This window comes from Hypomesus transpacificus, chromosome 12 (assembly GCF_021917145.1).
Source record: "Hypomesus transpacificus isolate Combined female chromosome 12, fHypTra1, whole genome shotgun sequence".
NCBI classification, from domain to species: domain Eukaryota; kingdom Metazoa; phylum Chordata; class Actinopteri; order Osmeriformes; family Osmeridae; genus Hypomesus; species Hypomesus transpacificus.
In genome coordinates, this window is record NC_061071.1 from 797,789 (window position 1) to 812,685 (window position 14,897).

A 14,897-nucleotide genomic window follows, 5' to 3' on the forward strand; every position below is an offset into this window, starting at 1 on the left:
CTTATCTTTTAAGATTTTTTTATATTTTTAATTATTTCTGGGTGATTGTTATATAATTTTAATGTTAAATAAAAAGAATGAATGTATGTATTTTGAATCAAAAATACATTCTTCAAAAAGGAGTGGGTGAATAATTTATTCATAACAAATCAAAATCTGTGATATTTCTATGTTGTAGAGACAATCGGAGGATATTATTTGACCGTACAAGAGAGTGGAATTCAACCACTATTCTGTCAGGTTTAAGTAACATAATGGGAATGATACATGCTTGCGTAATTATACATAATATTGGGTTTGTAATGCGTAATTGTGGTGGGATAATTTCTGTAATTGATAACCTTATTTTGGAATAAACTAGCATACAGGATGCAAGAAATAGGAATATACCTGACAGAAACCTCAAAATATGCTGTTTAATATAGTTTTTCATTCAAAGAAAGGCACAGATTAAAATCTGAACCAATGAACCACTTGTATATTTTCATTAACGTGGCGGTCTTCAAAGAAACACGTTTTCTAAAGAAATTATCATCTTGTATTGTTTAGTGTTATCGTCTTCTTCAGAGGTGTTTTTATACACTTCCGTTTGTACATTCATTCCCTTTTTACCCTTTGTCATTAAAAGTGAATCTAAATGTAAATTAGGTTAACTTTCAATAGCATAGAGTACTAATACTGTACAGTACAAAGTTGCAATAGTGATTGAGATTGGGATTGAGTTTCGAAACGTAATATCCCGATTTATAATGGGACACTATGGTGAGTGTCAAGGGACCACTTTAATGTGCTTTGTGGTGCAAGATAGTAGAAAACATCTTTACAATTAGCATTCACACACATCTGGACAAATGTAAATAATGTTGACAGATACAAATATTACACCAAAAGACATTCTCATTTCAGTATTTTGTCCTTAAATTATACTGTACGTATTTCCATATGCTTAAAGACAATCTAAAGTAGTCAACATTTGGCCTGGCTTTGATCACAATAAACAGTTAAGAAATATGGAATAAACACACAAAGATTATGGTGTCTATATACAGTGAATGGTTTGCTAAGAAAAAATAAGGTTTTGCTATTAGCAGCGACTGTCCACAGGGTCCATGGAGAAGATGGTGCCTTCCAGTGTTAGTCCCATATTGAACCCCTCCTTAAGAACAAGATACAACAGGTTTAAGTCAGTAAAAAAAATAGATCAGCCAAAAGAGTCCTAGATATCATTAGCTTGAGTCTAAAGTACAGCCTAATGCAAACAGTTTGAGTTTTTAGACAATTTTATCCATCTCTAATTTAGGTGTCAAGAGACATCATAAACCATGCAACAGCCAGAGAATGTGGCAAGTGACACGTAAGGGAAAGTGTACAAACCATCGTTGACGCTGCATGTTAGAAAGAAAGAGATAGGTTACACACACTGTTCATTTCTGCTGGATATTACTTGTTTGGTAATTAACCATTGAAATGAGCAACTTATGATGATTTAGTATATAATTCTCTGAATAGAAAGTGGGAGGGACAGATTAGCCATTTAAAAAAAGTGGGTGAGCCATGTCCCACCAATGTGTGAAGAAACCTATGCCTCTTTTTTCAATTCAATTAAATAAAACTACCAAATGACAAAGCTTGTTCAAGGGAAACACAATATAAATATTTTCTGTCAGCAAAATAAATGCAGCATATTTTTATTGCATCTTCACTGCTTACATACCTGCATCTCATCCAGTTTAGATTGAACGTGTGGAGGGAAATCTGTTGCGTTGCAGATAAACGGATTGAAAGGTGGCGCTCCAAACACATCTATGTCTAAAGGAATAAAAGGATTGAACAAGCAAAGAGAGGGAAACCATTGACACAGAATGTAAATCACAACCAAGTACAATACTGACCTCTTTCTTGGAGTGCAACAGGTGGTGGAGTTGGAGGAACTGGAGGGGGGGAGGTGCCATTCATTGAGTTGTTCGCGACAGGGGATGCAGAGGAAAACGGTACCATGTCAAAAACATCAGTGGGCAGAACGTCCAACTGAATACTTCCAGCCTGGAGGGGGAGTGAGTGTGGGGGGGAAGGTGAGTAGGGGGAGTACACAAAAAGCTTAAGATATATGATTGTCGTACAGTATAAAATATGTGTGAACCTCTATGAAACCCTTCAAGTTAAACAGTGGGAGATAGCAAAACGACACGCATAAATCAAAATAATTAAGTATTAAAAATAAGAAAGGAACCAATTTTTATTTGACATATTATTATTTGTATTACTCGTGGACGAGGAACACAGCATCCACTTTGTAGCTTTTGGAGCAGGGCTGGTTTGGAGGGTGGTGGTGTTAGTAGGCCTGTTGAGAAGCTGGATTCTGGAGAACTTGCAGGGGTTAGAGAGACAGAGGACATCTCTAGACAGGATAGAGATTTTAGGCTGCCGCACCAAAACATTGACGATGTCCGCTGCAACATGTTGGGTTTGCTAACAGATGTTAAGTGGAGATGCTGAAAAGAGAATCAACACATTAAACTAGGAATGAGGAACTGCATCAGGTTAATGTCAGTATTACGTATCCCAAAGTGGTTAAATGTTAGTTTGTGTTACACCAAAAATAGATGGCCATTGATATCGGAATTATTCTGTACAATGTTATTTATTTATATACGTTTACTTGGTTGCTTAGGTCAAGCAATCAGATTGGTTCATAACCTTGGTTTCTGCTTTGCATCAGGCCTAACAAACGCCCCTCAGCTGTGATATCATAACCATATACCACAGGCCTTGCATGAGCTATTACTTAAAAATATGTATCCTATATCAATGGAAATCTATTTTACATACAGTATATACTGTAAATATATACATTGTATATATACAGTTTATACACTGTTTTAACAGACAGAGAAAGCACAGAAAGACAGTGATTTACTGTAAAAAGCTTTTTGCCATACCGGTGAATCTATTAAGTGCTCTTCAAGATCTTTTAGTCGCTTTTTTAATTTGAAATTTTCAGTTTCCAAGTCTTGAATCTGAAGGACACAAACATGTTTGTCTATATTATGAGTACATTGCAAAATATTTTTTTTTTTGTATCAGCAATAACATTTGAGTAATCACATGCCATACACACACATCAACATAGAAGTAAAATAGAGGGAAATATAAGAACATTGAACACAAAAACTACAGTGCATAATTCTCCGTTGATCCAAGACAGATTTTTTCTTTTCTGTATTTACAGTGAGCTTAGAGTAGCGTTTAACATACTCTTTTCTGCAAGCTGCCAATCTGCTTCCTTGTTTCCACATCCTTGCCCCCAGACTCCAGGAACTTCCGGTATGCTAATTCAAAGGCTCGCCCAATGGTTACAGTTATCTCTTCAGCCTGCAAGCCATGGCGTGTTGGTATCAAACATTTGGTTAGAATCCATAAATGGATAGATTCCCCTCTCACATTTACGTTCCTCATCTAGACAGTTATAAAAGGCTGACATTCCATCATGTTTCTGCACTGGTTAGTGGTGCATTTAGTTGGCCCCAATCAATATAGGTTAACCCCATATCGAGAAAAGAGAACACTGCATCTGCATCTGATCAATACTTAAAATAAATAAATAATGAAAGTACTGCTTACACATTTTTCACTGTCAAACACATAGCAGAGGTGTTTCTTGCTCTCTGGTTCTGTGCAGATGTAGGTGACTATCCTCTTGTCTGTTTTGTCATCAGCGCAGAAGGATATCCTATGCAACTGACAATTGTGCTGTATGTCCTGAGTTGAGAAAAAAAGAACAGTTTCATGGTACTCTAGAACCTGGATGGGAAAGCAGACGATTCATGAATGACAAAATGGATCTGAACTTGACTTACTTTTGTCTTCGGGTCTAATAGTTTCACTCCGTAGATAGATATCTGCAACTCCACTTTAGGGGTTTTGTGTCCCTCAGATTTCCTGATATGTTTTTGAAACTAAACAAGTGTAACACAAAACACATCACAGACAGCATTCTACTCCCCCCCAGCCAAGTCTCAATCTCACACCAAGTCATTTCACAGATACAAAATGATGATTATCAGTACCTTTAGCTTTCTGACTGCCACCCTAACAATATCTGTTCCTTTGGGTTGGGACACCTCGGTCACTCCAAGGAACTGAAGGGACAAAAAATCATCATGTCATTACAGTAAATGCATGTCAAAACATCTTCCACAAGCACACACACACAAACAAAACATACACACACACACGCACACCATACAGTGGTGATAACAATAACAATAGAGATTTTATTAAGGAATGATCTACCAGTTCACACTAACCAGTAGATGGTGGCATTTCATAATTTACAATACGTGACATTTATGCTAAATGTTTCATGTATCAACCATTTTAAACATAATTTATTGAAATCATTTATTGGATATTTGATGATTTGTAACAAGTCATTTGCGGCATTTCTCACGGCACCTACTGTATTATGAACCAGTTCCAGAGCTCCAGTAAATCCTGCCTACCTTAGCATTGTATGTTATGTGACTGTTCACCAAAGACTCAGGAGAGGGCATCACTGTTTTATCTATAGAAAGAATTAGATCTGTCTCATAAACAACATCAAGGTGATCGCACACTGATACAACAAAGCAGAGAAAAAAGGCTCTCTATCAGAACAAAGCACACAGTGTGTGAAGCTCATTTACATATGTATAAAGTATATTGATAACAGAAGGCTGGTGATATATAGGAGCATAATTACATAATATAATACATGGATATCATATTTTCTGGGTTGGAAACTATTATAAAGCATATATAGCAATATTGTGAGTTGGTCAATGTGAATAGTGTGTGACACATTTTTGAAGCATTGGCATTTTTTGCACCAATTACCAAATCATTATGTCAGTCCATCTTCCCTCAAACAGATTAATCAGATAATCAAACAGGATCATCAAAACTAACTTATGCAGTAATGCAATCGTGGATCTATTCAATTCCAAAATATCTTTTTTCTCTGCTAAATTAGCATTCACAGACCACTACCCATTATCTCCTTTTCAGCTATGTTTTCCACATTAGTGAATCTTGTTTAAAGCCTTTTGTTCCATGTCACCAAGCTGATTGTTTGATGTTGAAAAGGAACTACCCGTGGCGGCTAATCACTGTCTAATTGTTTGATGTGGTACTGTAAGGAGGGTGGGTAGCAGGCAGAGGTGGATGTGGGGGTCACAAGAGATTGGGTTCTGTGTTCTCAAGTAATGCGATCAAGCTCTTACCTTTTCGCCTGTTAAATGCTCTGTTCATGTTGGAAGAGTCTGAGACGGGCTCTGTTATGGTTTAATCCTGGAAAAGAGAAAACAGGGAACAGCGAAAACAAGGTAAACAGCATTGAATAACAAATAAATGAAGCAATTAAAAAGTCTATCTAAAATTAAATAGACAGCAATATTATATGTTTGATTGTCTTTATAAGGCAGTACTCTTAAATATTAATGTTTAAAATAAAATGTCAATAATAAGTCTTGATAGCAAATGCCAAAGTTATTTGAAAACTCTTGGGAACTTTTTGATCCTGCATTCTGGAATCCAGATTCAGCATGGGTGGAATCCCATACAAGCCAAAATACAACAGGAAATATTAAAATGTGTTCACAAACACATCCAAACATATTGAGCAGGTGGTGAATTGTGAAATTGCCCTACATTGCCTGTCTGAGCATAAATCACTGCAAAATGTTCCGCCATCAAAATGCATTCCTTTGAGCTTATCCAGATCCATTAGGTCAACAGAATACAAAGCTTTAGCCAGAGCTTAACTTTAAACTCAAACATAACGTGTTTGTGGCGTGATCGTTGAATTTCTTTTCTCCTTTATTTACCTCTCCTTTGAAGGACAAGTAGGGTGGATAGTCCAGTCCTATCTATATATGGGGAACTCCAATGAGTCCCCATAATTACTTCTAAGGAATACACAAATAATCAATGAGGAATAAGATCTTAGGGCGGCAATTTAAACAGTTCTCCACAAAGCAAGCGCTCAATACCCCTTTTTCTTCCACAACTTCCTTAAACCAGTCTGATTATAATACTAATGTATCCTAAATTCTCCTGCAAGGCACAGCAGCCTGTTTGTTCTGCTGACCTGGTCTCCAGATCCTGATGCTAAAGCTGTGTCAAGTCAACAGGGGAGGTCACATGTCAGGCTGTGGTTCTCTATCAAGCCACTCACTGTACTTACTGAAAGATAGCTATCCTGACCACCGCAATGCCAAGCACAGTAAGTCCCAAGGAAGTTAAATGGCTTCACATTTCCAATCAGTTAAACCACATGTATGGAATAGTTTTTAAGATTTGCACTGAGGTGTGTGTGTTCTTTATACTGCACATCAGTTGCTACACTGGATTTCATAGCTATGTAGTGAGGTGTCTGTGTGCATATATCAGTGTGTGCTTGCATGTGATTGAGAGGGTACGTGGGAAAAGACAAAGCACTCTAGAATAATGAAGTAGGTCCATAAATCTCATTGAGTGATTCCCATGTGACCCCTATGTGGCTTAAACCGTTTTTAATAATTTCGCTCTAATCTTCATGGCTGGTTTTGCATGATAAAGACTTTTACCCAGAGAACAAGTACTGTCCAAGACACATATATAATGTGACCATATTTTACTGTCATCCATTGATTTTCAAGCAGTGTTTTCTTTCTGAGACAGAAATCCTCAAGGACAAAGGAAGACTAAACAAAGATTTGTACAGTGATCCTGCAGTTCACTGTCAGTTAACTAGAAAGTAGAGAACGTTTTCTGGGTTTAAAGAAACGACTGTGCTCCGAGAGTTAAGCCTTTGCTGACATTTTGTGTTTTTCTTTGCTTTGCTACCTTATTATGTTTGAAATGTATAAAGCACAGAACAATGATTTATCAGGGTCTTAAACTAATACAACTGAGATAGATGTCAGACTGTAGTATGCACAGAGATGAAGGAATTATCTCCACCAACCGATATGAACAGAATGGAAGGGAGACTTACTGGACACTATCAGGATAAGATAATGTAACAACACAAATAATACAATACTGTAACAATACTAAAATCATACAGTACTGTAATAATACTAACATCATACTGTACTGTAGCGTTGTACATTATTGATTGCATGTACTGTGTGTTCCTTAGATTATGGCAATCACTTATCTACAGTACATATCTGCCTACGGATTCAAATCAGTCCCCCCCATTCAGTACACACCAAAACAATGAATCTGGCTCATATTGATTAGGCCTAAGGCAATCCTGATGAAGCATGTAATCTCCATAATAACAGCATGAATGAGGGATCTCAATGCTTTGCTTTGCCTTTCAAGATTTACATTATCTCTGGTTTGTACAGTAGCATCAGTATCTTTAATAACACTTAATAAAAAAATAATTAAATGGAATCATCGGTGCATCTAGACATGAAATTGTACTATCAAGAAAAGCAATGAACTATATCAGAGTGTATCTCTTGTTTCAAGACAAGTAAATATTGCTTTCAAATGGAAATGGTAAAGTGTGTCTAGGAGTTCAGCTTGAGCAGTAGAAAGTAAAAAGGTCACTTTATCACAAAGTAGGTCATGGATACAGTATGTCTTAAATGATACATAGCTGAAGATGCACCAAACTATCTGTTTGTTGCACCTGCAAAGAAAACGTGATACAAATGTTTTAATTGGGAAAATATTTGGTGCATTATGCTATAAATCACAAAATCCAATGTATGGCATATAAGTCTATATTTTAGCTGACATAACCAAGCATCACGTCACTTTATCTAGAGCTTTCATGACTAATTGAGCCAAGCAGTGCATTCCCCAAAGAACTCAGATGCTTGTGCAATTGAGTCTCACTGTTCTCACTGAGAGACTGAGGCTATCATGTAAAACAATTACGAACATCTTATCTGAAAAGAGGTTGTTAATGTTATACAGCTATACCAAAAATCAACACAGTTTTGGATCTATGTAGTCAGATCATGATATGCCACACTGACCAGTGATTAGGATACTGTTGCAGTTGCACACATTGACAATACTGCTGTAGAAAGCCAGGAAGCTTAACTGAGCAGAGATGTCTGGAACATCTGTCTTCTGATGGATGCCAAGGTCCAAACCAGTGGGACTGTGCCTCATTTCAGAACCTGCTATCTAGCTCTTGCAGAAAGACCAAACTCAACTAAGCCCATTTACCACCACAATTACACAGCAAATGCTGCATTGGGCTGACATTGGTTTGGACCACAAACATTCCAAAGCCAACAATGCAAGAACACCAAAGGGATTGTGGAGGACAATGACACTGACAGACAGAAGACTATGAAATGATAGACAGACAGAACAGCAGATGTGACCATTGGAGAAAAAAACATGGGGATAGGAAGAGCTTTTTCCTTTCTTTTTTTTCCCCAAACAACATCTGGCTAAAACATGAAATCTGCCTCAAGACCCATTTCTAAACCCTCAGTCCTGAGACTTTTTCCTGTTTCTCCAAGGCTGGAAATGACATCATATGTGCCCTGCCCCATTCAAAAACATGTATTGTAGATGCAGAGATACAGATCTTGTCTACTATATAATATTCTATATTTAGAATGTGCTGAAAAACCTGCCTTGATTCACAGTTTGTCGAATGTAGATTTAACTCGATCATATATCTAAACGACATAAAATATGTTAAACTGTATTATTGTTATTGTTGTCCTGACAACAGAAACAATGGGCTTATTTTGGCAAACATTGTGAACATTAATTTGCCTCTGTAAAACCAATGATGAGAAAAACTGATGCAAGTACTGCACATTTTATGCTAAACAAATAGCCTACTTGATCCATATTGTACTAACCTAAGTTTTAGGAGAAGAAAGGAACAAAAAAACAAGGTGATTAATTAGTCTTGTGATAAATTATAGTGTTCAATCACAGAATTCAATAAAGACTGATTGAACAAGAAGAGCTGGAAAACCAGTGAATAGCTGGCAGCCATCCTTGCCTAAAAGAAATTAAAGAAAAAATAAAGAAAACAATTCCGTTCACAGTGTCCAATAGAGTTGAAAGGAACCATAATCATTCCTCCAGTATCAGCAGTATCTAAATTAGGATCAAACACATGGGCATTCCTCGATGAAATGATGAATGGTGTTTTAAAGGGAGCACACCATACCACATTGATTTTTAGTCCACACTAATCTGTTTTAAAGGAAACCAGATGTTGTGCACATACTGGCTAGTACCAATCAATTTGAGCAATTGTGAAAATTCAAAAGGGAATAAGAGGACTCAAATCAACCAGAGCAAAACTGTACTTGTAGAACAATCACCAATCATGCAAGACATGCACAGGTGGTGACAGAAATATTTCCCCCAAGCAAGCACAGCAGAGGGCAACAAATACGAAGGTCACGTGCAAAGAAGTATTACACATTTGATTAATTGGTATTAAGGCCAATGTAACCTAATCTAACCTGTGTGCACTGCCCATTTATGATGTGTATAGAAAACAAGGATGTTCACGGTAAGAATGCTTATAGACGTGGAGAGTCACATTAGGAAGGCTATGCCTTGATTCTGAACTGGACGATGCTTGTCTATCACTGGTACTTACTTCATGTCCCACTTATGAGTGTGGGTTTAGGGGCAGAGAATGGGACATGTCCCAACCATTGAAACGTCCCCACCAATATTTAACAGCAGAGTGGGGGTTGTCTTAGCATGATGGGGTGATAACAAATGTTGCTCACACCAATGTCCAGCTCCCTTATTCTGTGCTCTCAGCATAGAGTCATGAGGTCTTATTATTTTCTTTGGGTACAATTTACCTGCAGGTAATCTCCATGGGGATTGAACCACCAGCCTCCCCATAACTGTAGATGATACAATTCAATTTTCAATTCAAGTTTATTGTCATATGTACAGAATACACAAGTATACAAGTACATTCAAAAGCTTTGTGCCGTACATACCAGCACATACCCATCCCACCCTACTCATTCTCTAACCACCCTTGTCTAAATCGAGTTTATTGCCTCACACAATCAGTCTAGTCTCTTGCCAGTCAATATAGCTGGCTAATTGGCTTAACCATCTTCATTAGTGTTCTGATTGCCAAGCCAACTGCTGTCCATAATGAGTTAAGCGGAAACTCTGCTTCATCAAGGCAAGAAAAGTAGATTTATATCCACTGGCACAGAAATTCTGAAACACAGTACACAGTGCACAGTCGGTACAGACTCCTCATTATGAAATCTATTTTCTCTTTTTCTCTTTTTTTCATCCTCAGGCTGGTTTTATCCGTTTTATACTCAATGTATGTATAACAATACGTTTTAGTAGGCCAATAATATATACATATTTCCATTTAAAGAATGCCGGCAGACAGGGCTGAAAAGCTGTTATTGGCCAAATGTTGCAGGCTTCAAGCGTTGCAAAGCCCATTGCAGATTAATTACTTTGAAGTGTCTCACACTTTGGACAACCATGGACACCTACCGTTGTTTTAGCTGTTGCATTGGACGCAACGGTTACAGAGCGAGCGTATTTTATCCAAATATATATTCACACCCTCAACTTTTTCAACATGCTGGTTCAGCAAGCACTTTTCCACAGGCTCTTTGCTGTTCGATGTAAAAAAAAAATGCTTTTGTTTAGCTGCACATCGTTTCGGGTTGCAATTTGGCTCCATACATGTGTATGGAGTGCACTACTGTAGAATATCGACATATAATACTCTTCTGCTTTTCAAAAACGATCTATTTCATAATTTGGTTATGGCCACTACAAGTGCACTCAAAATTGATGACTGCTGTCACATAACACACGAATAAAAATATAAGATAAATTCAAACGTTAGCTGCATACACTGCTTAATGCACTTCCTCTGTTTTTTTGCTTTGACTGAAAATAAGTTTCGTATGCATCCTACATAAACATAATTATTTTAAGAGATTTAAAGTGGAATTACTTACCACTGAAGGATGAATGGTAAAAGCGTGTTGTAGTCACATTGAACTGGTGCGAATTGAATGGATTGGTTAAATCAAAATTCCTTTTCCCCTCCACTAGCCGTCTCTGGAAGCACAGTGGTACAGTACGGCCGCGCTTCAAAACTTGGTGACGTCAGTCAATAAGCCTATCCTGCTGATACCAAACTGCAGTCATAAGTCCTATATGTGGATCGAGAATATTCTTTAACATATTAAAAATCGAAACATTCTTCAAAAGCAATATCATGGTGAAAGCTTAAAAGCAAGAAATAATCAACTTGTAGTTGATGGGTTTGATGCCCTGATATACTTTTTTTTACTGCAGTCAGGTTGCTTCAGATTGAAAAAGGAAGTCTCCTCAACACCTCCGGAGACAACACAAATAACTGTGTAGTTCACCAACTAAACTCTCCTATTTGTCAATGAATAGCTTGGTTCATAACATTCAGCTTCGACAAAATAGACTCCGGATTGAACCTTTCAAAGTGTTTCTGTGGGAGGGGAATCATTGTCAGTTGGGAGAAAAACTGCTAACATGAATCTTATGCTTGAATGTGCTGGAGGATGACTGACATTCTTTGAAGGTAATACTTGACTTAACACTATCGTGCTGTGATACAAAGTCTGACCATGTGTAGAGATCAGCCTTAGTGTACCATTCAATTCCAAGCTGTCGTTAATCATACATAGACACTGATGATAGCAATTTCTGCTTCAATTTTGTCCTCCTGAAATGGCTTTTATTTAGATCAATGGGAAAATGTGCAGATGCATCACCATTACAACAGAAAAGAGGGGCATACATTCGTGCAAAAACATTTCCACCCCTGAACATAAAATATGCTTTTTTAAATGACCCACATAGCTCAGTAAAAAAGCCGAGTGAAAGAGGTGTCGGTATGGCACATGTCACATTTTCAACATCTGAATGTTTGAATTCAGTGAATGTACTGTAATGAGGGTCAATCCCAGGTGTTACAATGGCCCCATCAAATCAAAGAAGAGCTGTAGGGTGGGTAAAACATAATCACACCAGGCTTTTCTTGGAAAACTATCAAACACTCACCTCTCTCAGTTTCATGTCCACCTGATATTATACCTAAATGTATGAAGCAGTAAGACATTAGGCCGGTTTTGCTACATAAGGGAACATTTGTTAGAAAAATACTTTTTAATTAACTCCTATTAAAAAGTAGAAGAGGAGGAACATTCACCATGTATTGCTGCAATTTTGGAAGTAGGTAGGAAGTGTGGATCTGGTATATGTTGGCGTTAGGAATACATAAAAATGAAAAATGTTTTGGTGATCCATTTATCAAAAGCTCATCAGGAAAACAGATTTATGGTCAATGACTTTGAAAGTACACTGTAAATCATTTCTGTAGAAATGGTTTGAGTTCAGGGTTCTCTATGGGAGGGGTTGACATAATTTGTAAAATGTAAACCGTAAATTTATGTAATGCATATGAAATCAATAAACCTTCATTCAAATTGTATTCTTTAAAAAATATTCCACAAGCTTGCTACTCAACTTGATTTCATCAGAATAGCAATCATCAATCGTATGTTAATGCACACCTGATCAAAGACAGGAGAGAGGAGATTCTAGGTCTACACTAACATCAAGGTACCACACAATGTTGTTACAAGGACAGCTACATAAGTAATAACATCAAGTTGTTACTTACATGTTTAAAGCAGTATTTTTTGATGAAAGCAAGAAGTTGTTTTATAAATAAACACCTTGATATGGATATGCTACGGACAAACAACAAAATCACTGCATGCACGGTGTACACAGGATAAACTTTAGGCCTAGAGAGCTGATTTGGCTATTAAATGGGGTATGTGAAGTAATCATATCATACAGTTATTTATCATTGTACTTAATTGTGTTTATATTTGTATATCGTTTGTGATCAGTCTCAGTATTATGAAACTCACCTTGCTGTGCTGTGATCAGATGCACCGATCATTTAACATTGAGTGATTTGGGGTTGCACTGCAATTGGGATACATAAACAAGTTATGATTGTTCAGTATCCACTGTTACATAGTTGTCAGGTAACATAAACAAGTTATGATTGTTCAGTATCCATAGTTGTCAGGTAGATGGGTTTGATTGGACATGAGCACCCTACATACACACAACATAGACATGCACAGAAAACACGAGGACACAAACATACACAGTAAGGCACAGCATCTTTGAGCTCCTCAAAGTTTCAACAAAGACGTGCTCTTACTATATATTTTTTTGAATAACAGACATACAAACATATAGTTATCTCAATTATTCCAAAACTGGGTGAATAAATCATGCTGATTAAAAGAGTGGCAGGCTCCACCCACATCAGTCACCCAGTCACCTAATTTACCCATTTTCATTCATCAGAAACTCAATAGATCCACATTACTGAGATTTGCAAATGAGACATACCATCCATATTCATTGGCTCATGAAACAGTATGTTCTCAATTTGATAATCTCGAATAATCATCCTTTGGTTGTCTCTCCTGAAACAGTGGCAATGCAGTAGAAAAAGCTAAGTGCAGACTAAGTTTAATATAGATTCAAGCAATAAAGTTAATCCAATGATTGGCCAAAAGACAGATTGCAGTTCAATAGCAGATTGGCCAGTCAGTAACTCAGGTAGACCATGTTCCAATGAATCAACTCAACCAGATGAAAGACTCTTTGCTTGATACCGTTTGCTGTCAACACACAGTAGTCTCTGACACTTATGTATACAGAAGCATCTTTGTCTTTACAATGCATGACTTTTTATGGCTCCAGCTCGACAGGGCATCTACAAATTGTGCTCCGTTACGACGCTAATGATACCATTAGAATTCAGCAGAGAGTGGGCACATTATCAACACTCCTTTTCATTATCCAGGCTGGACGTTTCCTCAGGGAGACATGTACTCTGGCATCCGTTTGGGGCTTGAAACAAGACAAATGCGTTTGAGGAGACTGAATTACAGGATGGATGGCACAGCTCTACCGACACAGAACGCTTATTGTAGGTTATTGGGTGTAATTATGAAAGAGACAAAGCTTCTGGTTTAATTAATGTTGACACTTCAGTCCTCTAAGAAATTACCAACATTCATGATCTGACAGGCACTTTTGTAAAGGAAAAAATAAACCTACCTTAGATTCTAAAGAATAGTCCACTGACTCTTTTTGCTGTACAAATGGTAGATTTCTCATTTCAAGTTTTAATAGAAAACCTTGCTGCCTTCAATTCACTTTAGCAGCCAAGTCAGTCATGCATGGAAAGGATCATCTTTCCCCTTAAACCTTTTTTTAATCTTCCCACTCACCACCCCTATTTCATTTTATCTGCAGCACAATTAAAATGTCAAACGTATTCCACCCATTTCAAAAGTTCATCTTGCACTGTAAGAGAACTTCATACTGGGAAAGGATATTGCGAGGTCTAAATTGAGGGCACAGCCGAGCATCTATCACTAACAGATGATTGAAAATGAATAACAAAAAGCAAAAACATGGCTTTTACTGACTTTTGGGGACTTTATCTCACTTATTCACACTCTATCTCACCCCCCAACCCATCTTCTCCACTGTCTTTCAGCACAGCCTCCTTGCTTCCCCTGTGCGCTACCTTAGATCTGCCCTCAAGCCTCCGACTTCCATCTAGTCTATTTTTCTGCCACTTGACACAACTGCAGGTACTGAACTACTTCTGTAAGCAGAGGCCTTGAAAAAGAAGGAAGTTATAGAGAAATGAGCTTCAAACTGTTTCTCATTCCCTCAACATTTACCAGTAGTTGGCATGAAAGCCAGTGAGGGGGAGTTTGCTCTAGAAACGGTTGAACTGGTCATTTATCATAAGCCCATGTGTGTATTGTGTGCACTGTGAGAAG

General features: G+C 37.5%; 1 protein-coding gene across 4 annotated transcripts; it reads right to left on the reverse strand.

The window, feature by feature from the left end:
• Positions 1-40: 40 nt before the first annotated feature.
• gulp1b (GULP PTB domain containing engulfment adaptor 1b) lies at positions 41-11,453 on the reverse strand. Of its 4 annotated transcripts, none has more exons than XM_047030760.1 (12): positions 10,986-11,453; positions 5,262-5,312; positions 4,503-4,564; positions 4,068-4,139; positions 3,858-3,956; positions 3,622-3,759; positions 3,256-3,372; positions 2,940-3,017; positions 2,265-2,492; positions 1,893-2,043; positions 1,715-1,809; positions 41-1,156 (listed from the first exon to the last, which is right to left on the reverse strand). In XM_047030760.1, the coding sequence occupies exons 2-12, from the start codon at positions 5,287-5,289 to the stop codon at positions 1,085-1,087; spliced, it is 1,140 nt and encodes a 379-aa protein (XP_046886716.1). In that variant the 5' UTR covers positions 5,290-5,312; positions 10,986-11,453; the 3' UTR covers positions 41-1,084. The 4 variants fall into 4 exon arrangements, with proteins under 4 accessions (XP_046886716.1, XP_046886717.1, XP_046886718.1 ...); XM_047030761.1 differs by having other exon boundaries at positions 5,262-5,328; XM_047030762.1 differs by lacking the exon at positions 10,986-11,453 and adding an exon at positions 9,840-9,872 and having other exon boundaries at positions 5,262-5,328.
• Positions 11,454-14,897: the final 3,444 nt, after the last annotated feature.

Bases quoted from the DNA above. Each gene is read 5' to 3' on its own strand.
- gulp1b (XM_047030760.1), bottom strand. From the start codon at position 5,289: ATGAACAGAGCATTTAACAGGCGAAAAG. The intron at 3,957-4,067 runs GTACTGATAATC...ACACTTGTTTAG, and splicing joins TGGCAGTCAGAAAGCTAAAG to TTTCAAAAACATATCAGGAA. The intron at 1,810-1,892 runs GTCAGTATTGTA...TTATTCCTTTAG, and splicing joins TGTTGCACTCCAAGAAAGAG to ACATAGATGTGTTTGGAGCG.